The sequence below is a fragment of the Saimiri boliviensis genome, chromosome 2 (assembly GCF_048565385.1).
Source record: "Saimiri boliviensis isolate mSaiBol1 chromosome 2, mSaiBol1.pri, whole genome shotgun sequence".
NCBI lineage: Eukaryota > Metazoa > Chordata > Mammalia > Primates > Cebidae > Saimiri > Saimiri boliviensis.
The window spans coordinates 142123038-142148603 of record NC_133450.1 but is presented as its reverse complement, the minus strand read 5'-3'; the positions used below and the strand labels follow the sequence as shown (position 1 = coordinate 142148603).

General features: G+C 48.8%; 1 protein-coding gene across 1 annotated transcript in view; it reads right to left on the bottom strand.

Annotated features, from left to right (window-relative positions):
* Nucleotides 1-13886: 13886 nt before the first annotated feature.
* The window catches only part of AK8 (adenylate kinase 8), a 155655-nt gene continuing 143975 nt past the window's right edge, over nt 13887-25566 (bottom strand). Inside the window, exons 12-13 of the mRNA XM_003935911.4 lie at nt 15506-15586; nt 13887-14228 (exon numbers count right to left, since the gene is read on the bottom strand). Of these exons, the coding sequence (XP_003935960.2) occupies nt 13991-14228; nt 15506-15586 (319 nt within the window). The 3' untranslated portion in view covers nt 13887-13990. The remainder of the gene's footprint in view (nt 14229-15505; nt 15587-25566) is intronic.

Genomic DNA, 25566 nt, shown 5'->3' with positions numbered 1-25566 from the left:
TTTAAAATGGCTTCAGGCACTGCTGCTGCGGGAAATGTAAAGTCTTGCAGCTGCTTTAGAAACGGCCTAGTGGTTCTTTAGAAGGTTAAACATAGAATTATCAAATGACCTAGCAGTTCCATCGCTGGGCGTATACTCGAGAAATTAAAACATCCGTCCACACAAAAACTTATATACAAGTATTCACGGCAGCGTAACTCAGAACAATCCAAAAGTGGATACAACTGAAATGCCTTCAGCCGATGAATGAATAAACAAAATGGGGCGTATGCACAAGATGGAATATTATTCTGCAATAAACAGGAACGAAGGACCCATCCATGCTACAACTTGATGAACCTTCAAAGCATCAGACAGAAACCAGACACAAAAGGCCACATGTTGTGTGATTCTGTGTGTGATTGTATGTGAAATGTTCAGAATAGGCAAATCCATAGAGACAGAAAGTAGAGGAGAGGTTGCCAGGAGACCGGGTGGGGAAGGACTGCTAATGGGTTTGGGGTTTCTTTGTGAGGTGATGAATTGTTCTAAAATGAATGGGAATGGTACAATTCTGTGGCTCCACTAAAAGCCATTAAATTGTATACTTCTATTTATTTTTATTTATTTATTTATTTTTGAGATGGAGTCCCGACCTGTTACCCAGGCTGGAGGGCAGTGGCGCAATGTAAGCTTCCCCTCCCGGTTTCATTCCCTGCCTTAGCCTCCCGAGTAGCTGGGATTACAGGGGCCCGCTACCATGCCTGGCTAACTGTGTATTTTTAGTAGAGATGGGGTTTCACTATGTTGTCCTGGCTAGTCTCAAACTCCTGACCTCAGGTAATCCACCCACCTTGGCCTCCCGAAGTGCTGGGATTACAGGCGTGAGCCACCATGCCTGGCCTAAATTGCGTACTTTTAATGGATGAATTTTACATATGAATTATTTCTCAATAAAATTGTTTTATATATATCAATGGATATATAGAGAGAGAGTATATTTTAAAATGGCTAGGAAGTTTGCTGTTATTCATTTCCCTCTGTTACATACAATGATGGAATTTCCACCTGCCAGTCTGTTACGGTTTGGTAGAGAGCATAAAGTCATCACTACACATGAGACCCTGATGCTTGCCTAGCTTCAGGGACAAACTCCCCATGAATCTAAGGCAGCAGGTTCAGTGAAGAGACGTCTCCTACCTGAGCCCGTAGACAGGTCCACATTTTTTTGTTCTTTTTCTCCACCCTGGAGATCACGGAGTATCTTGCTGTTTTTGAGAATAACTAACCGATGCCCCAGTGGTCATATGTAAATTAGATATCAGTGTCCTCATTCTGGCCGTAGGGCCCAGGATCCATTGGAAAAGATTTGCAAAGGAAATATGAGCTTGATAGGAAAAACTGGTTTGCTGTTTGGGCATCACTAAAATATAGACGTGATGGCTGTGAAACTTGAGCTCAGCCCTCTCACACCAGGGACGGAATGACCCGGCTCGTAGCTCCGTAGCTTGTTTGATGCTCCTGAGCTGTTGATAAAAAATAAAAATAAAAAATAGGCTGGGCACAGTGGCTCATGCCTGTAATCCCAGCACTTTGGGAGGCCGAGGAGGGTGGATCACCAGAGGTCAGGCGTTCAAGACCAGCCTGGCCAACATGGCAAAACCCCATCTCTACTAAAAATACAAAAGATGAGCTGGGTGTGGTGGTGGGCACCTGTAATCCCAGCTACTTGGGAGGCTGGGGCAGGAGAATTGCTTGAACCAGGGATGTGGAGGTTGCAGTGAGCTGAGATTGCACCACTGTACTCCAGCCTGGGTGACAGAGCGAGACTCTGTCTCAAAAAAAAAAAGGAAATTGTTTTGCTGAAGGGCAAACTTGGTTGTTAGGTCCCAGAGCCTGGGCCTTGGCCCTTCTGCACTTCTTAGTATCTGGAGCTGACGCCTAGAACCCCTGTGCGTGAGGACAAGTGTAAAACTGGTCCAGTTCACAGTGCAGGGGCTTTGCCTGACTTACCACCTGCTACAGGCCCAGAAGAACAGGTGTTTCAGGCAGAGTGGTGCTCGTTTAATATTTGTGGAATGCATGAAGCTAAGAACTGAAAAATTCACTCACTCAGTTTTTTTTTTCCTACTTTTCTTGGTGGAGATAGCTTTAATAATGACCTTGGTCTCCTCTGGTTAGAAGTGGACAAGGGACCCTTTATTATTGTTGTTATTATTATTATTGTTATTATATTTCTTTATTTTGGAGATGGAGTCTTGCTCTGTCACTCAGGCTGGAGTGCAGTGGCATGATTTCTGCTCACTGCAACCTTTGCCTCCCAGGTGCAAATGATTCTCCTGCCTCAGCCTCCGGAGTAGCTGGGATTACAGGCACCCACCACCATGCCCAGTTAATTTTTTCTATTTTTAGTAGAGATGGGGGTCTCACTGTGTTGGCCAGCCTGGTCTCAAACTCCTGGCCTCAAGTGATCTGCCCACCTCAGCCTCCTAAGGTGCAGGAATTACAGGCATGAGCCACCACACCCAGCCAAGGGACTGTTTTTAAATGCTCAAGACTCTGGCCACAGAATCCTCAGTCTCCCCACCTGTAGAATGGATATCACGGAACAGACAAGTCCTGGGGAGGAAGAGGCCTTGATCCTGGAGGCAGAGACCTCAATTCCTTCCTGCGCGGAGCCTCTGCTTCTCCCTCTGTGGGAGAAATGGGTTGGGGGATCTTGTTGGTTGCCTTTCTACAACCTCAGTGTTTCTTTTTCCCAATCAAGTCCTCTTTGGGTTGATATTCACTCGTCCTGCATATGGCTCAGGCTCCAGGGCAGAATGTTTCCTAATCAGTCTGAGATGATCAGCACGGAGCACCCCCCAGCAATGGCTGTGGGCCCAGGCCTGGGCTTGGGACCAGGACAGAATGGAAGGGCTCACAGCTCAGGTTTGAGAGAGTGGTCCCCATGTACCCCTCACTTCCCTTCCCTCTTTTTTGGGGAGGAGAACAATGGCTTTCCTGAAAGTTCTCACTGGCCAGAACTTTGTTCCATTGTCACCCTAGTTGCAAGGAAAATCAGGAGTTTTAGGTGGTTACCTGAGTAGCCTGAACAAACTGTGGGTTCGATGGCATGGAGGAAGGGAACCCCCCAATGGAAGGCATCCATTAGTGTCTACCTCACCAATAAAGACCATTTAGGGCCTGAGTGCAGTGGCTCATGCCAGTAATCCCAGCACTTTGGGAGGCTGAGGCAGGAGGATTGCTTGAGCCCAGGAGTTCAAGACCAGTCTGGGCAATGTAGAGAGACCCCTGTCTCTACCAAAAATAAAATTACCTGGGCATGGTGGCCTGCATGTCTGGGGTTCCAGCTACTTGGGAGGCTGAGGTGGGAGGATCACTTGAGCCTGGGAGGTCAAGGCTGCAGTGAGCTATGATTGTGTCACTGCACTCTAGCCTGGGACTGGACTATGTCTCAAAAAAAAAAAAAAAAAAAAAAAAAAAAAAGAAAAGAAAAGAAAAGAAAGGATACTTATATTGTCTCTTCTTTCTCCCTCTATCATTCTATTATGAAGTGTTGCAGTAAATATCCTTGAACATGTCTCCTTGTGCTCGTGTGAGTTCGAGAGTAGAAGATGAGCAGTGGAAATGTCCCATGCTGAATGGGTGGAGTACATTATATATGTATTTCACTTTTTTGTTGTTGTTGTTTTTGAGATAAGAGTCTCGTTCTGTTTCCCAGGCTGGAGTGCAATGGTGCTATCTTGGCTCACTGCAACCTCCACCTCCCAGGTTCAAGCAATTCTTCTGCCTCAGCCTCCCAAGTAGCTGGGACTACAGGTGTCGTGGACCGTCCGGACGGGTAGGCACGTCTGCCCGGGGGTCTCTCGACCTGCAAGAGGGTCCCAATACCTGGAAGAGGGAGTGCGCCTGAGAAAATAATAAAGACAGAGAGAGAGAAAGCGAGGCGTCTGGAGGGCTGATAGGCTGTGCCTAAACAGCAAATTTTATTTTTCAAAGGCCAGGAATAAATACACTTTCTTGGCTCTGGTTTACGTCATAGTAAGAGGAATGTAAATGTATGCCTCACATGGCCTATACAATAGAGAAGTCAAATACACAATGGTTGCAAGACGAAATGTAAATGTATACCTTACATGGCCTTACAGATACACAATCAGTGGTTGTAAAAGGTAACAGAATTTCCTGTGATCACAAAGCTTGTTTACATCCAGACATTATTCCTCCTGGCTGCAGGTATCTCTGGTTTGATCTTGTTTTAGAACTGAGATGTGAAAAGGTTTTCTGGTTTTGCTTATAGAATATCTTTTAACTGGATTCTCCTTTGTCTACTCGTAACTCAACTTAACTCAATTTCCCCATTCAGGAATCTCTGAGTCAGGAATCAAAGCCATCCCTTATGGTGGCATTTGCTTTGCAAATATCGACAGTTAAACCATTAGGCAGTCAGGTAAGTAAAGAAAAGGTTAAAACTTATTCTTAAAAGAGAGTCATAAAAAAGGTTAAAAGCAGGAACTGGTTGCCGGTAGGGGGTCACTCGGTCTAGCAGCAACGCATAGTTTTAGGCCCAAACGATATTGTGGTTGATATTAGAAACTGATCATTCATCTTTCTTCCTATATTTCCGGATAGCTCGACTGCCTCCAGTAGGAAACTGTGTTTGGGATCAAACTCACCGTATAGTGAGACTCACGCCTTTTAGGGGTCTCACACGGGAGTGTTCCCCACAACAGGTGAACACCACACCCAGCTAATTTTTGTATTTTTAGTAGAGACAAGGTTTCACCATGTTGGCCAGGTTGGTCTTGAATTTCTGACCTTGTGATCCACCTGCCTTGGCCTCCCAAACTGCTGGGATTACAGGCGTGAGCCACCATGCCTGACCATATATCACATTTTAGTAGATGTTGTCACAGTGCCCTACAAGGTGACTGAACCAACTCGTACTTCCCCTGCAGTGGAAGAGAACCTGTCTCCCCAGTTCAGCGCTCTCTCTGGAGGGCTGGACAGTGCCTTGGTCACGAAAGGTGGGGGATTCAGTGAGAGGCAGGACCGTGCAGTGGGGTCACATGCCCTGGCTCTGCCGCCGGCTGCCTGTGTGAGCTGAGGAAGTCACCGCCCTCTCTGAGCCACAGCTTTCTCATCTGGATGATGGAGATCATACGTCTTCTACTTTGCCAGGCTCTTGTGTGGATGAAATGAGCCTGTGTGTGCCAAGACCTCATCACAGGGGCTGGCCCCAGGCTGATGCACAGTGCGTGGGGCTCCCACCTATTCTGCTGTTTGCAGATCCCTCGGGTGCCTTCTTTTCCAGCTCCGGGCAAGGAGGCGTAAGAACTAAGCTCTGATTTTTAAAATCTTGCCCAAATTCCTTTCTAATACATTCTCATCAAATGGGTTTTATATCGTGACTTACTTTCCAATCTGACTCTGGAATAACAAAGGAAAAAAAAAATCAACGTTTTACCCCCAAATATATTTCCTTGCCATACCGTGGAATTTCCCTTCGAAGTCTCTTATGGGAAAAATCCACATTCTACAGAGAATCCCCTTCCCTCTTTGTTGTCCTTCTCTCCTTTCCAGATCCAGGAGATAATCAGCTAAGAGCCACAGGCCATGGTCACTCATATTTGGCTAAGAATCAATCTCTTGGCCAGGCATGATGGCTCACACCTGTAATCGCAGCACTTTGGGAGGCCGAGGTGGGCAGATCATGAGGTCAGGAGATCGAGACCATCCTGGCCAACATGGTGAAACCCCATCTCTACTAAAAATACAAAAACTAGCCGGGTGGGGTGGTACGTGCCTGTAGTCCCAACTACGCAGGAGGCTGAGGCAGGAGAATCGCTTGAACCCGGGAAGCAGAGGTTGCAGTGAGCCAAGATCATGTCATTGCACTCCAGCCTGGCAGCAGAGTAAGAATCCATCTTAAAAAAAATAAACAAATAGGCCGGGCGCGGTGGCTCAAGCCTGTAATCCCAGCACTTTGGGAGGCCAAGGCGGGTGGATCACGAGGTCGAGAGATCGAGACCATCCTGGTCAACATGGTGAAACCCCGTCTCTACTAAAAATACAAAAAATTAGCTGGGCATGGTGGTGCGTGCCTGTAATCCCAGCTACTCAGGAGGCTGAGGCAGGAGAATTGCCTGAACCCAGGAAGCAGAGGTTGCGGTGAGCCGAGATGGCGCCATTGCACTTCAGCCTGGGTAACAAGAGCGAAACTCCGTCTCAAAAAAATAAATAAATAAATAAATAAAATAAACAAATAAATAAAAAGTGAAATAAATCTCTTAAAATATTTTACAGAGTTTGACTCTTTTTGTCAACAGGGGTGGCACAGTTCCTCTCGTTTTAAGTCCTGTCCATCACAGGGATTTAGATGGCAATCAGACCACAGCTTTCACCACGGGATAACTGTCTGGAAGAAGCAGGTTAAATGGAAGAAAGCACATAGATTAAAACTCAAAATGGGCTGGTCATGGGGGCTCATGCTTAGAATCCCAGCACTTCGAGAGGTGGAGGCGAGAGTTTTGCTTGAGCCCAGAAGTTGGAGACCAGCTTGGGCAACACGACAAAACCCTGTTTCTTCAAAAAGTACAAAAAGTAGCCAGGTGTGGTGGTGCATGCCTGTAGCCCCAGGGAGGCTGAGGTGGGAGGATGGATTGAGCCGGGGGAGGTCAAGACAGCAGTGAGCTGAGATCACACTACTGCACTCCAGCCTGAGTGACAGGGCAAGACCCTATCTCAGAGGAAAAAACAAACCAACCTGAAAATGGAGCCCTTCTATATGTATTTTTAAAATATACATATTTTTTGAGACAGAATCTTGGTCTATCGCCCAGGCTAGCGGGCAGTGGTGTGATCTCAGCTCACCGCCATCTCTACCTCCTGGGTTCAAGTGATTCTCCTGCCTCAGGCTCCTGAGTAGCTGGGACTACAGGTGTCCACCGCCATGCCTGGCTTATTTTTTGCCTTTTTAGTAGAGACAGGGTTTCACCACGTTGGCCAAGCTGGTCTCAAACTCCTGACCTCAGGTGGTCCGCCCACTTAGGCCCCTTAAAATGATAGGATTACAGGCGTGAGCCACCACGCCAGGCCACTTCTATATATATTGAAATTAAAAGGCCGGGCGCGGTGGCTCACGCCTGTAATCCCAACACTTTGGGAGGCCGAGGCGGGTGGATCACGAGGTCAAGAGATCGAGACCATCCTGGTCAACGTGGTGAAACCCCGTCTCTACTCAAAATACAAAAAATTAGCTGGGCATGGTGGCGCGTGCCTGTAATCCCAGCTACTCAGGAGGCTGAGGCAGGAGAATTGCCTGAACCCAGGAGGCGGAGGTTGCAGTGAGCCGAGATCGCGCCATTGCACTCCAGCCTGGGTAACAAGAGCGAAACTCCGTCTCAAAAAAAAAAAAAAAAAAAAAAAAAAAGAAATTAAAAGTTGACTACACTATACTACATGGCTGAATAACAAGGTAAGTTATCTGAAAGAGTTGAAATCAAGTCTCTTGCAGCATTATTTACAAGAGCCAGAATGTGGAAACAACCTCAATGTCCATGTATCAATGAAAATGATAAAGGAAATGCAGTCTATGCATACAGTGAATTGTTAGCCTGAAAGAAAAGGAAGGAAATCCTGCCATATCCTACGATATGGATGCACCTGGAGGACGTTATGCTAAATGAAATGAGCCAGACAAAGGACAAAAACAGCATTATTCCACATGTAGGGGGTTTCTAAAAATAGTCAAACTCATAGAAGCAGAGAAAAGAATGGTGGTTGCCAGGGCCTGGAGGGGAGGGGGTGGTGGGGAAGGAGGCACTGGAGGGGTGCTGTTTGAGGAGGATAAAGTTTCAGTTGTGAAAATGAATCGTTTTAGAGACTTGCTGTGCAAGATTGTGCCTCTGGGTAGCAATAATGGATGGTATGCTTCATGTGTTAAGGATGTGGATCATTTAGGCCCTCTTTGCCCTGCTATAAAGCAATACCCGAGGCCAGGCATGGTGATGCCTCATGCCTGTAATCCCAGCACTTTGAGAGGCTGAGGAGGGCAGATCATCTAAGGTCAGGCGTTTAAGACCAGCCTGGCCAACATGGTGAAACCCCATCTCTATTAAAAATACAAAAATTAGCTGGGCGTAGTGGCGGGCACCTGTAATCCCAGCTACTCGGGAGGCTGAGGCAGGAGAATCGCTTGAACCTGGGAGGCGGAGGTTGTAGTGAACCAAGATTGTGCCACTGCACTCCAGCCTGGATGACAGAGTGAAACTCCATCTTAAAAAGGAAAAAAAAAAAAAATAATGTGCATTTAAAATGACAGTTTTAAATGACCAGATCTCAAGAGAACTCACTCACTGTCGTGAGGACAGTAGCAAGGGGATGGTACTTAAACCATTCATGAGAAATCTGGCCCCCACCATGACCCAGTCACCTCCCACCAGACCCCACCTCCAACTCTGGGGATTACAGTTGAATATGAGATTTGGGTGTGGACACAGATCCAAACCATAGCATGTTCTTACCTTGAACAAAGTAAATTACAGAGGAGTAGACACAATCCATTGCCATGAGTTTTTATGGGATTGTACTGCACCGCCATCCACCCACCCACAGCAACTGACATGAAACTTTTGACTGTGATCATCTCTAGTGAGTGAAAGTTAAGGGTTTATTAAAGTGGGGATGCCATGTTTACTTCCCACGTGAGGTGCACCTGTTGTCTTGTTTGGGGTTTCATATAGGGAAATTTTTTCTTTTTTTTTTTGAGATAGAGTCTCACTCTGTTGCTCGGGCTGGAGTGCAGTGGCATGATCTTGGCTCAGTGCAACCTCCACCTCCTGGGTTGAAGTGATTCTCCTGCCTCAGCCTCCTGAGTAGCTGGGATTACAGGTGCCTGCCACCACACTCGGCTGATTTTTGGGAAAGATGGGGTTTAGCCATGTTGGCCAGGCTGGTCTCAAACGCCTGACCTTAGGTGATCAACCTATCTTGGCTTCCCAAAGGGCTGGGATTACAGACATCAGCCACTGCGCCTGGCCAGGAATATATTTTAATAGTAAAACTATTATATATATATATATGTATATATATATATATTTATTTATTTACAAAGAGCTGCATTCTAAAGCACACACTTGAGGGTTCAGAGGCATGAAAATGATGGCAGCAGTGGCCCATCTGGGCTGCAGCTTTGAAGATATAGATTAAATATAAATAAATATATAAATATATATTTATATATGTGTATATATAAATATATATTTATATATGTGTATATATAAATATATATAATTATATATAAATATATTTATAATATATATTTTTATATATAAATATATTTATAATATATATTTTATATATTTATATTTTTATATATATATATTTATAATATGTATGTTTTTATATATCTCTCTATATAGATATAAATATATAGATAAATATGTATATTTATCTATAATTTATATTCTTTATATATATTATCTATCTATATATATTATCTCTAGTATCTATATTTATCTATATTCTCTATATATAGATATAAATATATATATTTTATATTTGTATCTATATAGATATAGATATAGAGAGAGACAGAGTCTTGCTCTGTCACCAGGCTGGAGTGCAGTGGCATGATCTTAGCTCAGTGCAACCTCTGCCTCCCAACTTCAAGTGATTCTCTTGCCTCAGCCTCCCAAGTAGCTGGGATTATAGGAGCGTGTCACCACACCCTGCAAATTTTTGTATTTTTAGTAGAGACGGGGTTTCACCATGTTGGCCAGGATGGTCTCGATCTCTTGACCTTGTGATCTACCCACCTCAGCCTCCCAGAGTGCTGGGATTGCAGCCATGAGCCACTGCACACGGCTGTGTTTCTATTTTTTAATGGAAACATATTCCATAGTCCAGTCGTATGTCACGTTTTATTTTTGTCACAGGATCCTTGGGGTGTTGTTTGCCAGTCGGAAGCCTCTATGGCTGGCGGCATTGTCTGCCTGAGTGTTGCTTACGCCCGCTGGGCTTGTTGTGCCCACTCAGCCTGGCAGGCTGCACTCCGCTGGCACTACTCGCCTGGATCCCACACCTGCCAAGGGCAAGCCAGGTGCAGAGCAGCGAGGGGTGCGTGGGCCAGCGAGTGTGGGGGCCGGCCACTGCGCATAGCCAAGCACGCCGGCTGTGGCGGGCTGGGCAGCTCCAGGTGCCTGTGCTGGCTCCATGCGAGGCTGCGGCTGGACCAGGTATGCCACACGCAGCTTCCACTGTGGGCACTCGCATCTGGATGAGGGGAGTGTGGTGGCTCCAGGAAGCTTGGAGACAGCAGAAACCACAGAGCCCCAAAAAGGGTGTCACAGCCCTGGCTCTGGGAGCCCTAGGTCTGAGCTCCCTGAAAGGCCACAGCTCTTCTCTCCTTCTCATTGCCTGCAACGTGTGAGTGGGGACTAACAAGGGGGACATGTTTCAGCCCTGTTTGGGTTACAGTTCTTCCATTCCCACCATTCAGCAAGTCCTGAGTTCTTGTCCTGCATCCAGGAAGAATGAGGTATGTGGACAACTGGAGGGTGAGCAAGACAGAGAGGAGTTTCACTGAGCGACAAAACAGCTTTCAGGAGTCCCGAAGTGGGTAGCTCCCTTTCCCAGGCAGGTCGTCCCAAATCAGGAGACTCAAACTGAGGAGCTCCTTCCCACAGCCCGTCATCCCAGAGTCTCTGTGACTGTGGCTGAGTCCCAAGTTTTTGTGGGCTTGGGCTTCAGAAGGGAGGAGGCACCTGCCAACTGTCCATGGGTGATCATGGGTGGGTCTGGAAAAAGCACCATCAATTCTCACTCCAGGCCCCAGACTCCACTGGAACCCACAGCCTGGCCCGTCATGCTTCGGGCTGTCCCTGGCTTGAAGGTGGGGCTTCATCGGGGACCTGCCCCTTTCCACCCAGGAGCCTGTCTGCCTCTTGTGGCCATTGATCATGTCCTCCATGGCACCCAGGCTGCTTCTGCTGAGGGGTGCCTACAGGCCAGGGTCCAGCGGCACTCAGTTCCCCTCCAGCCTCCCTCTCTGTGTTTCTAGGCAAAGTCTGGGGGATGCTGAGACAGCAGGGGGCTGGAGTGCCATTGTGCCCGGAGCATGCACACACCCAGCCCTGGTTGTGACAGAGCCCAGGCTTGGCCTCCACTTTGCCAGCTTCCAAACCTGCGGTGGTGGTAGTAGGGCTTCCCAGAGGTGCCTGGTCTGCTGCAGCTGTGCCCAGGAGGGCAAGGTTCCTGCCTCCCAACTTGGAAGCGGGAGGGGCTCCCACCTCTCCCTGGAGCCCACAGCTCCTCCGCTGCAGCCAACATCTTCGAAGCTGCAACCCAGATGGGCCACCGCGGACATAATTTTCATGCCTCTGAACCCTCAAGTGTGCCTTAGAATGCAGCTCCCAAGTCACCTGCAATTCCTTTGGGAGGCTCCTATGGGTCCTGGCCTCACTTTAAATTTCCTCTCACCTTTCACCTGCTCTCCTGGGTGAGTCTAACTTCTTTCCAGGTTAGTCCTAACTGTATCACTCTGCTCTCACAACTCATCTGACCCCCAGGTTGAAGAGGTGGGCGTGCTGGGAGAATACAGGGATGTAATGGAACCTAAGGGTTAGGGTTAGGGTCTCAGGAACGATCAGAAATCAGATGTTCTGCCTGCTTTGTAAACCGTAAGCCTCTTAATGGGAGAAATTTTGTTCTTTTTTTCCCTCTGCTAGATCCCTGGTGTTGGGCACATGGTGGGCCCTGGATAAATTCTGAAAAATACCTGTCAAATGAAGGAGGTAGGCACGTGCCTGCTTCACTCTGTTTTCTCCAGACAAACTCTCATTGCTCTGCTGTGCTGCACATGCACCAGACAGGCCCCGAATGTCCTCTCCTTCCTGCAAGCCACAAGAAGAGAGTGACCAGCTGCCCTCCATCCTCATTCCAAACTCCTAGGAGAGAGAAGGGGCTTGGCCCAGGTCTGATCAGGTGTGATCACTCATAAGTGGTAGCCCAGGTACAGGGTCCACAGCAAAAACACCCGCTGGGGCTGGGGGCATGAGCAGGCAGATATGCCCACAATAGGTACCACCGCGCCTCTGGTACCAGTGGACTTCCCCCTGCCAGGGAGCAGGGAAGGGCAGGAACGCACAGACGCAGACAAGTAAGGGTGGGACGCTGGGAGCTGAGTGACAGCTTATGATGAAAGGTTGTAAAGGAGCCCGTGGAGCTACCTGAATGATGACAGCCACAGAGGCGAGGTGTTCTCCTGTAAGTCAACGTTAATGAGACCTCGGGGTTGACCTCGAGCACTGAGGCTGATCTGGAAATTAACAAGATGTTTGCCCTCCAGCCACAAGAATGGGGCTCCCTGGCCCAGACAGCCCCCAGACCACCGCCGCGGGGGGCTGCAACTGGATGCGAATCCCTCCAGTGGGGCCGCCTACTAGGCTGCAGCGGAAGGTCCCCGAAGGAGAGTGTCCTGAGTCCGGGCATCCTCTCTGGCGCACGGGCGCTTCTCAGGGGTGGTGGGAGGAGCGGGCTCGCGTGGCTTCCCAGGGAGCAATTGACATCGCCGAGCCTGTTGCCCCGGCTCCGGCCCTTGACAGCCCAAGGGGCAGCCAGGCCCATGCGCCCAACGCCTCTCAACCAACTGGGCGCTGTCTGGTCTGCAGCCGAGCTCACCCTGGGCGCCTGCGGGAGGGGGCGGGGACCAGCGCTGGCGACAGTGGTCCCAGCGGCGCTCCCGCAGGTGCAGCCGTCCTGCGGCTGGCCCCCCGGTGAGAGCAGGGACCCCGCAAGCCCGGGCGCCCCCCGCTCCCACCGCAACCCCGAGGGCGACAGCGGGAGCATCTGCCTGCACCCATGAGCATGTAGAGTGCGGGGACCGGGGTCAGGGCCTCGGGTCCTGTTCTCCCTCTCCCACTCACCACATGCAGCCATAGACAAGTTATTTGACTTCGCTGAGGCCCCATTTCCTCATCTAGAGATTAAAAACAGCACTAACCGCTGGGCGCTGGCTCACACCTGTAATCCCAGCACTTTGGGAGGCCGAGGTGGGAGGATCACCTGAGGTCAGGCGTTCGAGACCAGCCTGCCCAACATGGCAAAACCCCGTCTCTACTAAAAATACAAAAAATTAGCCGGGCATGGTGGCAGATGCCTGTAATCCCAGCTACTTGGGAGACTGAGGCAGGAGAATCGCTTGAACCCGGGAGGTGGAGGTTGTGGTGAGCCGAGATCCCACCACTGCACTCCAGCCTGAGCAACAACAGTGACACTCTGTCTCAAAACAAAAAAACAAAAAGAAAAACCAGCACTGATCTCACAGCAGTGAGTTGAAAGAGATGGGTGATGACACGTAGGGAGCATTTGGTAGGTCCCATGCCCTGTGCCCATTCTTTGTAGGCATTAACTCATTTCCTCTCACAGCAGCCCTAGGAAGGTTTGTCTTACTTTACAAGGACCCAGAGAGGTTTAGTAACTTGCCCAAGGTCACACAGCAGCACGTGGAGCCTCTGGCAGGAAGGGCCCTGCTCAAGGGGCTGTATTCTCCTGGCTTAGCACAAAGCGATTGCAGCTGCCCTGAGGAGAGCTGGCTGGTGGAGGAGGAAGAGGAGTCATGGTGCAGGCAACCCCCGCGAGCAGGCTGTCCACGCAGACCTCTGCCTGGACGAAGGCATTTATTATCACTGCATAAATGATGTAATCACTAAGGATTTACCTCTGAGGGTTGGGACTCCAAGGATGCACCACGTGTTGGTGCTGGAGCCACGACTTGTCCCAGGTCCGACTCCAGAGACCCGGCCTGCACTCTACTTTCTCACCACTCTGAGCTTCACTTGTCCTGTGTCCCCAGACCCCTACATAAGGCCAGCTTCCAGCCACCTCACCTTCAGAATGCATGAGACTGTACCCAGCACTCTTTATTGGCTTTTTAGGGGAGCTTTCCAGAGGTGGGGGGTAGGGGATGAACTCATTTCCCTGGGGGGCACTCCTGGCTCCGAACCCTTCAGGGGATCTTCTTGGGCAGGGGATTGATGATCCCACTCTCGATGTATTCGAAGACTGTGTATGGGTCCTGGTCCCCATTGAGGGTGATGGCCGACTCGTACAGCTGCTCCAAGTCAGCCGCGTTCCTGTAGAACAGATCCATTTTCAGCTTGACCCGCTCTTCAGAATCCTTGGGGTTCTGCAGGAGACGAGCCTGGATCTCCATGGTGGGAGGTGGCTTGTACATGAGATGGTACCTGCAAGGGAGGAAGGAAAGCAGGTGACCCATGGCCGGGCCCTGAGGCAGGGGAGAAAGGGATCCTCTACTTTTTTTTTTTTTTGAGATGGAGTTTCACTCTTGTTGCCCAAGCTGGAGTGCAATGGCATGATCTCGGTTCACTGAAACCTCTATCTCCCAGGTTTAAGCCATTCTCCTGCCTCAGACTCCTGAGTTGCTGGAATTACAGGCATGCACCACTACTGCCCGGCTAACTTTTGTATTTTTAGTAGAGATGGGGTTTCACCATGTTGGCCAGACTGGTCTCAAACTCCTGACCTCAAGTGATCCACCCGCCTTGGCTTCCCAAAGTGCTGGGGTTACAGGCGCAAGCCGCTGTGCCCAGCCTTTTCTGCCTTTTTCCTCCCTTCTATACGATACTCATCTGCACTGAGTTCAGCGTTCTATCTGCTGCTAACAGTGCCATGGTAAGCAGGACAGGCATTGACCACGCTTATGGAACTCAGTCATATGAGGGAGTGGGACATTACAGCAACTGTGGAGATGGCAGGGAATAGCACAGTCATTCAGTGTAGGGAGAGACCCCAGGGACAGAGTGACATGAAGGCCATGGTACTTGAGATGGAAAAGCTAAAGATGGTCCCCAGAATGACACATCAGGTCCGTATTTTAGAAAAATCCTTGCATATCCTTCCTGCCCTGCCCCACCCCACCCCACTCCTGAGTCCCTACCAAGAAATGTGACCCTGATTGTCAGAGGAGATGGCAACACCTGCTTCAGTGACTGTGGGGTTTTCCATTCCATTCCAACGTGAATGCAGTGATTGTACCTGGTCAGACTACAGAATCAAACTCAGAATCTTCCTGTAATTATGAGAAGCCTCAAAGGCAATTTGTGCCCATGCGGATGTGTTTGCACAGCCACCACCACTGGGATGTATCATGGCTGGAGGAAAGGGCAGTGAAACGTACAGGTGACACTCACCCAAGGCTGCTGTTTCACATGCTGGGATTAAGTTGTCGACCCCAGGATAGAGTGGGTGAACATTTCACCAATGTGTTGCTTTAGAGCCTTAGACAAATTTCCTGGTTAATTCTTCCAGGCAAAGAGGGTCAACAGATACTGCACAGAACAGTCGGTTGGACAGATTCCATTTCTATAATCGTCCTTCAGCAGTCACCAGTGTCATCACGGCCATGGTTCCACCATGGCATTGGTCAGTCCGTTGGTCAGTCAGTTGGGTCTGGCCCCTGGCAGCCCCCCAGATTGCCAACCACCAGGAACACAGCACAAACCTTTCCCCTGTGACTGGATCAGTTCTTCTCAGAGTCAGCCGCTCCATGATGGACTCAAACGGCACATTCAGGAAAAACACCCTATAAGGAAATAAACGATATTAATAGTGGTTTTTATTTCCTGTATTTTATGACGCTTCAACATCCTGGGGCCTTGCTAATCCTGGAGAGACTGTTCCTCCCAGGGACCGTCTAATTCCTAGAACCAGCAAGCAACATGCTTGCAAACCCAACCACTCCAGAGCCTGTTTACCCAACCGCCTCCTTCATCTGACTCTCACACCCCAAACCAGTATTTCCCTGCCCTAAATCACCCCAGTGCCAGGCAACTAGAGACCATCCCTGTAGGCCAGAGCCTGCCAAAATTACTCAAACTTCGCAGTCCTATGCCCACTGTGACTTGTCTGCACCCTGGGACATGCTCTCCCCTCACTCCTGGTGCCTCCTGACTGACCCTGGGGGCCATCCCAGGTGGCCCTGCAAGGCGTGGTGTGCCCCCACTTTTCTTGGGAGGTGTGAGTAATAAACTCTTCTTTTGATGACATCAGCCTTTCTGTATCATCACCTGGTTACCTCTATACATTAAATTTTTGGTACAATTAACATAAGAACAAGCACGTGGTCATGGGGCGAAAACCCCAGGCTGGACTCTCATCACCCCAGACGAGGTGGGGCATTATTTCTCACGTGTTGGGGGAGCCAGCAGGAGCCATTGCTCAGGGCTCTGGGATACCACACTTGGAGGTCACCAGGGAGAGATGTGGGACAGAAGGGCTCCCCTCAAGGATGCGCTCGGCTCCCCTGATTCAGGACAGCTCTCAGCCTCCATCACTCCTGGGGGTGGGACACCCTGGGCGGGGGGTCATTGTTTGGATGAGCTTCAGGGGAACATGCTGTTCTCTAGAGCCCCACAGACCTGCATCAGACTCTCACCTCCACTATGTACTTGCTGCATGAGCTTGGGCCACTGACCCCAAGACTCAGACTCAGTTTCCTCACTATAAAATGGAGCTCATAATAGTTCCCTAGTGTTGAAGATTTAATGAGATAAAGTGCGTGACAAGCTTAGTGCGAGGTCTGCACGGATTCAGTGCTGTTACAATTTAATCACCGTTCCTGGGTACCCTTCCTGGGTCTTCGGGTTCCTGACTGTCCCTGCCCTCCTTGGAGAGCTGGGATTGGTTGTTCTCAGCTTTCTCACTTTGTCTTTCTCAAAGGAATCCTGGACCCAAAGGGGCAGGACGCTCCCAGACAACAAGCCCAAATCAGAACACAACAGAAGAGACGAATCACAACTCTCAGACTGGGAGCACCAGGGAATTCATCTCTCAAACCCCTAGTTCCAATGGTTTAATCCCCACTCCCCTTCTTAGGGCAATGGAACACTTACTTTATCTAAAAACTTTCTTTTCTTTTTGAGGCAGGGGCTCACGTTGCTGCTCAGGCTGGGGTGCAGTGGCACAATCACGGCCCACTGCAGTCTTGACCTCCCAGCCTCAATCGATCTGCCCATCTCAGCATCCTGAGTAGCTGGGACTACAGGTGCGTACCACCATACCCAGCTATGCTTTTTTTTAGAGACGGGCGGAGCTGGTGGGGGGGGGGTCCTCACAATGTTGCTCAGGCTGGTCTCAAACTCCTGGGCTCAAGAAATCTGCCTTCTTCAGCCTCTCAAAGTGCTGGGTTTATAGGTATGAGCCACCACATCCGGCCTATATAAAACCTTAGGAGACTGATTCTCCACTGGGGCGACTTTGTCCCCCAGAAACGATCTGGCAAAATGTCTGGAGACGTTTTTCATTTTACCAGCTAGACGGTGATGCTGGAAAGCACCTTACAATGTACAGGACAGCACCCATTGCAAAGAATGATCTGGCCCCGAATGTCAAGTGCACGGCTGAGAAGCCCTGCCTGGGACTGTGTGTGAATGAAGGGAATCAATGACAAGAGGTGCAGCTGCTTTGGCTGGGAGAGGTGGGGCTGGGGAAGAGCCAGGACCCAGCAGCTCCCACCCACAGAGCTAAGCCAGGTCTTCTAGCACAAAACCATCTTGGTTCATTTTTAGAAAATAACTTGTGGAATATTCCATGGCTCACTTACTATTTGCTCATTTGTCCTTGAATTCATTTATACATATATTTATCAAGTGCTGGCTGTGTGTCGGGCACAGTAGGAAGCTCCGGTATCTACCAGCTCACTGCGTGGAATTTAGGGACTACATTTAATAGAGTCTCCTCACTGACGACATTGACAGGGTCCTATGACTAGCCTGTGCAGTGTCCACTGGGGCCAAAGTTGGTGACAACATCAGTGACAACGAAAAAAATCAGTGACAGGTTGGGTGCAGTGGCTCATGCCTGTAATCCCAGCACTTTGGGAGGCTGAGGTGGGTAGATCACCTGAGGTCAGGAGTTCAAGACCAGCCTGGCCAACATGGTGAAACCCCATCTCTACTAAAAATACGAAAACCATCTGGGCATGGTGGCGGGCCCTGTCATCCCAGCTACTTGGGAGGCTGAGGAAGGAGAATTGCTTGAATCTGGGAGATGGAGGTTGCAGTCAGCAGAGATCGCACCACTGCACTATAGCCTTAGTGACAGAGCAAAACTCTGGCTCAAAAAAACAAAAAAAGGCTCAAAAAAAACAAAAAAAAACACACAAAAAGAAAAAACAACAACAAAAACCATCAGTGACAATAAACACTCCCTGTGCACCCAAAGCCTTGTATTCATTTCACTTTCAAGAAAGTAAACTCAGGCCAGAAGCACCTCTACATGTGAGGAACACACACAAATGAGACCTCCCTCCTTCCCTCCTAGGGCGGGGGCGCTTTTCAGTTCTTTTCAGGGCTACCTCCTCCAAGTCAGCGAGCAAAAGCAGCCCCCCACTGCCATCCTTGGAATTCTTCAGATGTGTTGAGCGGGCTGCCAAGAGGCCACGCTTTGGTAGGTCCAATGGGACACTGGTTTACCCGGGGCCCAGACCAGCCTTTGGGGCACAGGTGTCACCTGCTCTGTCCGCAGCAACAACAGCGCGTGCTCAGGAAATGCCTGGGAAGGAATGAAGACGTGAATCCACGGCACACAGGCCTAGCATTCGATTTAAAGTCACTGCCTACTGCTTGCTTTTTTTCCTCCATCCCTGCCAAAAAAACTCATCTGACTGGTAGAGCTGAGAGTGATCTAAAATCCTAGAGTGGGCGGGATCTTAGACATGTAATTCCCAGGGACCAGTTGCATCAGAATCCCCTGGGAGCCTTTGATGGTGGATGCCTGTGCCCCTCGCCCAGAACTGCTGAGTCAGCGGTATTGGAGGGAGCCCAGCGTGGCCCTGGTCACTGGAATCCACTGCCTTGGAGAACACCTGGGCCAGGGATTCTGAACCAGGCACCCTGCAGCTTCTGGGAGCCCCGGAAATTAGATACAATCTGTTGATTACATGTGAGAATGTGTGCTCTCCTGGGTGTCGAGTGGGCGGATCAGATTCTCAGAGGGATGCTGGTCCTTAAATGTGGTTATGAATCAGCAAAACCTCATGTTTTGCAGGGAGATGAGGGACCTGGCGTTGGTAGAGCTGGGGCTGCCCCCAATTCCACACGCCGTCCTCACACTCACTGTTCTCCTTGGCTTCTAGACACATTTTCATTCTCCTGATTCCCTCTGGGGAGCCACCATGACCCACTCACATCCCTGTGGCTTGGCTGGAACTACCGGGTATGGATCATAATCCTGAAAGACCCATCCCAAATGTCATAATCCCAAATGCTGAAATCTTGAAAGCTCAAAATCCTATTTTTTTTTTAAAGACGGGGTTTCACCCTGTTGGTCAGGCTGGTCTTGAACTCTCGACCTCAGATGATCCGCCTGCCTTGGCCTCCAAAGTTCTTGGGTGACAGGCATGAGCCACCACGCCCGGCCAAAAGCTCATAAATCTCTAAAGTCTAAATTCTAATGTCTAAAATCCTGAAACTCACAATTTCAAAATATTAATTCCAGGTGTCGAAATCCTGAAAGCCGAATTCTGAGTGATTAGCGTGTTTTCAGTGGTGTGCGGGCTAGTTGCCTCATGTTAGGCAGGAGTATTACCTCGTTATTGTCTTGGAAACTAAATATGGTTTAGGGAGGTGCCTATGGATGTCAAGTTGGTAATGGGTGGACTTGTGGACTTAATTTTATGTGTCAGCCCGACTGGATGACGGAGCACCTAGAAACGTGGTAAAGCATTCTTTTGGGCACGTCTGTGCAGCTGTCTCCAGAGGAGAGGGCTGGGTCTGAGAGGGTGGGTGGGAAGCCCTGCCCTGCCGTCAGTGTTGGTGGGCACTGTGTAATCAGCCAGGGTTCAGGAGAGAACCAATAGAGAAGGTGAACTGGTCTCTCTCTGAGGGCTGGGACAGGCTGTGCCTCTGCTGCCTTGCACATCAGAAATGTGACTTCATCAAAGTGCTGATCACAATGCTGACTGTGTGTGAGCATTGCATACGTACGTGGAAAGTTTAAAACTTCCTCTGTAAATGATGAGATGCCCTCTTTATGCATCTGCATTTGAGAAGGATAAAGTTTCTTGAGAGCTCAGCTCTCTGGATGACTACATATGTGGTGGTGACCCGTCTGGATTTTTTTGGTCAATCCTGTCAATAACCTTAGGTTGTACTGAGGTGGGAGGATCCTTTGAGCCCAGGAGTTCAAGGCCAGGCTGGGTAACACTGTGAGACCCCATCTCTGAAAAAAAAAAAGTTAGGTTGTCTGTCATGGTATTTCAGATGGCCACAGTTATAAAGCTAGGTTCCGATAATTACCAACCATAGTAGTATGCATTTATACATTTCATTTTTGACCTATTTCTTTATGAAGATGGTTCATCTGCTCAAAATTGCAATACTTGTGTGACGGTTAGTGTACCTGAGTGTTTATGCTCGCACTCATAAAACTATGGCCAATTTTATTGTGTAAAGTGGCCTACAAAGTGTTCTGTGGTGTTTTTAATATCTCAAAGAAATCCCCTTTTCAAAATGTAAACAAACATCTTTTAAATAATTTAAACAAGTTTTTTCCAGCATTATATTTTTGGGATTTTGATATTTCAGCATTGCGAGTTTCAGAATTGTAGACTTTAGGGATTTTTGACCTTTCAGGATTTTAACATCTGGGATTATGGCGTTCAGGATTATGATCGGTTCCTGAACTAATTTGCCCCAGGGCCACAAGGCCAGGATTGAGGGACGCCCAGAGGTCACCAATCTGAGCGCTGGTTCCTCCTGGCCACAGGAATTTGTTTAGGAGGCAAAGCTTATCCAACCCAGGTCTACGAGAGGCCACCCCAGGGCTTACTGGAGGGAAATGAGCTTCATTTCTGCCGAGGCTGCAGCACAGTGTTGCCTGGGGCCTGCATGAAAAGAAAGCCTGAGAATGCAGTGTACCCCAAGAGCAGAAAGATGGCAAGAGACATTGTTTGGGACCCTGGATCGAGCTGTGCCTGTAGCTAACCTCGGCATTTCACTGACGTGAATATGTACATTTCTTCTCTTGCCTAAGCTGGGTTTCCTGCAATTGTCACCCAAAGGACACATCATATGACCAGTCTTTCCAATGCCACTTGCTTTTAGAAAATGTGTGAACTTGGCCGGGCACGGTGGCTCATGCCTGTAATCCCAGCACTTTGGGAGACCGAGGCGGGTGGATCACGAGGTCAAGAGATCAAGACCATCCTGGCCAGCATAGTGAAACCCTGTCTCTACTAAAAATACAAAAATTAGCTGGGCGTGGTGGCGCGTGCCTGTGGTCCCAGCTACTCTGGAGGCTGAGGCAGGGGAATGCTTGAACCCGGGAGGTGGAGGTTGCAGTGAGCCGATATTGTGCCACTGCACTCCAGCCTGGCTCCTGGTGACAGAGCAAGACTGTCTCAAAAAAAAAAAAAGAACTTAAAACAATTGTGAGTCCCTGAGCCACAATCTCCCCTTCGAGGCCAGCTTCTCCCGTGGCCTTTCTTCCCCTTCTCTCACTTTGCCCATGCTGTTGGCTGAGGTTTGCTCCTGCCCAGTCGCCAGGAAGCCCCTCACTGGGGCCTGATGAAAGCTGCAGCTGCCCCTCAAGGAAGCAAGTCCAACTGTTTCCCCAGCAGCCTGGAGGGGCCAGGAGCCATGCAAACCCACGTCCTCCCTGCACATGTGCTCGATAATGACTTCCACTCACAACGTGCTGCAAAATAACAGCCACCAAATAAAACATGTGAGATCGGGGAGCGTGTAAATACAGGGAGTGCAGGTGTTGCAGTGGCTTTCATCCCTGACGCTGTGAACACGCAGCCCCCCGTGCACCCCCGTTACCGCGAGGCCCAACAGCAATGCCGAAACACGGCTGTCACTGCGGCTGGCGGCTCTGTATGCCAACACCAGCAGAAAGCAAGCCGATTTGGAAATCCTTGATAATTGAAGCCGCTTCATAAACAAGCCCCATTTGAAAGATTTTTAACCCAGCGTATCAAGACTGCTTGTCGTCGTTCAAGGGAATGGCTTGTGAAAGGCTGGCAAGATCAGACGCACAAGGACACCAGATGGGTGCTTGAAGCACGCTGCTGGGGACAGCCTCGCTTCGGAGAGCCCTGCTCCATGCTGGAAGCTTCTGATTATCCTGGCTCATGGTGCCCACTGCGAGAGCCAGGTAGGAGGTGCAGGGGCAGCCCAGGCCACTCTGCTGAGAGCTACTGCCCCATGCAAGGCCACAGCTGCTGTTTTGTTTTGTTTTGTTTTCTGCTGTTTATTACAGGAAAGGGAGAATAGTGAAAACAAAGAATATTCAAAACAGGGTGTGCTGGGCAGACCCTCCTGGTGTGGGTGAGGGCAGTGGGTGCCTGGATTGGCCAGGAGCAGGCACTGTGCCTGCCCCTGGGATTACACAACTTCAGCTTGGTAGATGCTTCAGGAGGGGAGGTGGAAGGTGTCTTGGGAGGCCTCTGATCCCTGCTCCAGGTGGGCACCCTGTTTCAGATGCCTCAGCACCTCCCTGGAGCTTATTAATGATGCAGATTGCAAGCCCCACTGCCCGCGCACTGGATTGGAGTCCCCATTTTAACAAGATCCTCAGTGATTTGTAGGCATACTAAGGTTGGTGAAGGGCCACTCTGACTGGTGTTGAGAATCATCTGGAAGGCTTGCCTAAAACACGGATTCCAGGCACCCCTTCCCCCAAGTGCTACTGAACCAAAATCTCCAGGGGAGGGGCTGGGAGGCCTGTATTTGTAAATTAGCTGCTCAGGTGATTTTCATGCCCAGGCAGGTATGGGAGCCAGGGCTGTCATCCGTGGTCTCACCCTCAGCCGCACCCCGAAACCAAAAGAGCTTTGAGCATACTGAGCCTGGGCTCCACTCCCGGAGATTCTGCTGTAATTGGTCCAGGGTGAGGCCTGAAAATGGGGATTTTTAAAAGCTCCTCTCTGGGTGTGGAGGCTCACACCTGTGACCCCAGCACTTCGGAAGGCTGAAGCAGGAGGATCATTTGAGCTCAGAAGCTCCAGACCAACCTGGGCAACATAGTGAGACCCCATCTCTACAAAATGTTTAAAAATTAGCCCAGTGTGGTGGTGCACCCACAGTTCCAGCTACTCATGAGGCTGAGGTGGGAGGATCCCTTGAGCCCAGGAGTTTGAGACTTCAGTGAGATAATCACACCACTGCACTCCAGCCTGGGTGACGGAGCAAGACCCTGTCTCAATAAATAAATAAATAAATAGGCTGGGCACAGTGGCTCATGCCTATAATCCCAGTAGTTTGAGAGGCTGAGATGGGCGGATCACTTGAGGTCAGGAGTTTCAGACCAGACTGGCCAGCATGGTGAAACCCCATCTCCACTAAAAAATACAAAAATTAGCCGGGCATGGTGGTGTGTGCCTATAGTCCCAGCTACTCGGGAGACTGAGGCATGAGAATCACTTGAACCTGAGAGGTGGAGGTTGCAGTGAGTGGAGATCATGCCACTGCACTCCAGCCTGGGTGACAGAGCAAGACTCCATCAATCGATCAATCAATCAATCAATCAGTCAATGCTCCTTGAGTGACTGTAGCGTGTAGCCAGGGTTCAGCACCACTACCCTGATTCAATCTACTTAGTCTACCTAGTCTACTGGGCCTCGGAGAGCTGAGGGGTTCACACTCTGTCATCCTGAGCATTGGTGTCAGATATCCAATGACAACTGGGATCTCCTGACCTACCCTTGTAATGCCCCCTCTAGCCACACTGCCTGAGGCCCTGTTTGAAGAGCACAGGAAGCCTCCTTCTTCAATGATCTTGAAGCTCATCCCCTGCTTTCATCACTGAAAACTGAGGGTGAAATTTACTCTGGATCTATGGATAGATTTGGTAAGTTGAGAGATATAATGAACATCTTGATCTTAACCATTAAGCCTCCGTTATTGCGAAACCCTACACAAAGCACTATGATATAACCACAAGGAGGTACCACTTCACATTCAGTAGAATCACTATTATACATTTAAAAATAAATAAATAAAAGTGTTGGCTAGACTGTAGATAGACCAGAACTCTTGAACATTGCTGGTGGAAATATAACATGGTGCAGCCCTGTGGAAACCGGTATGCTGGCTCCTCGAAAAATGAAACAGACATCCACCAGTTCCACTTCTGAGTCGATAACCAAAAGAACTGAAAGCAGGGACCTGAACAGATCTTTGTACACCAACGTTCTTAGCAGCATGATTCGCAAGAGCCAAAAGGTGGAAGCAATCCAACTGTTCATCAGCAGACGAATGGATAAACAGAATGTGGTATACACAGCCATTCACTGCTTAACAACAGAGATACCTTCTGAGAAACGTGTTGTTTTGTGAACATCATGGAGTTACTCATACCTAGTTAGGCTACAGTCCTGTATAGCATTATGACTGTAGTGAATACTGTAGGCAATTATAATGCAATTGTAAGTGTTTGTGTATCCACATGTATCTAAACATAGAAAAGGCACAGTAAAAATACGGTATCAGAATCTTATGGGACCACCATCGTATGTGTGGTCTGTCATTGACCAAAATGTCGTTACACAGTGCATGACTGTACATACAATGAGGTATTATTCAGTCTGAAAAAGGAATAAAATTCTGACACATGCTAAAACCTGGATGAAGCTTGAGGATATTATGCTCAGTGAAATAAGACAGACACAAAACGACAAACATTGTATGGCTCCACTTTTTGAGATTCCTAGTAAAATTCATAGAGACAGAAAGTAGAATGGGGCTTCCAGGGCAGGGGGAATGGGAAATCGGGAGTTAGTGTTTTTAATGAGTACAGAGTTTCAGTTTGGGGTGATAAAAAAGTTCTGGAGATGAATGGTGGTGATGGTTGTACACTAATGTGAAGGTACTTAATGCTACTAAACTGCACTTAAAGATGGTCAAAATAGTAAACTTTATGTTATGTATATTTAACACACGCACAAACACAAGTAGTGAGTAGACACTATGATGAAGGCAACTGGGGGAGAGAAGTTCTCTCTCCTTGAATAAACTTACAATTTAATGAGGTTCTGAATATATGCATGTATACAAATAAATGGACAAAACAATGAACCATATAGTATTATTATTATTATTATTATTATTATTATTATTTTAGGTAGAGTTTCACTCTTACTGCCCAGGGTGGAGTGCAATGGTGTGATCTTGGCTCACTGCAACCTCTGCCTCCTGGGTTCAACTGATTCTCCTGCCTCAGCCACCTGAGTAGCTGGGATTACAGGCATGTGCCACCACATCTGGCTAATTTTGAATTTTTAGTAGAGATGGGGTTTCTTCATATTGGTCAGACCAGTCTTTAACTCCCAACCTCAGGTGATCTGACCACCTCGGCCTCCCAAAGTGCTGGGATTACAGGCATGAGCCACCGTGCTTGGCCCAATAGTATTAATTCTACACAAACCAGAGTGCAAATGCTACATAAACTTTTTCAGAAAATAGAGGAGGAAGAATATTTATTTTATTAGTCAGATTTTCCTTGATACCAAAAAACAGACAAAGACATTACAACTACAGACCAATATCTCTCATAAACACA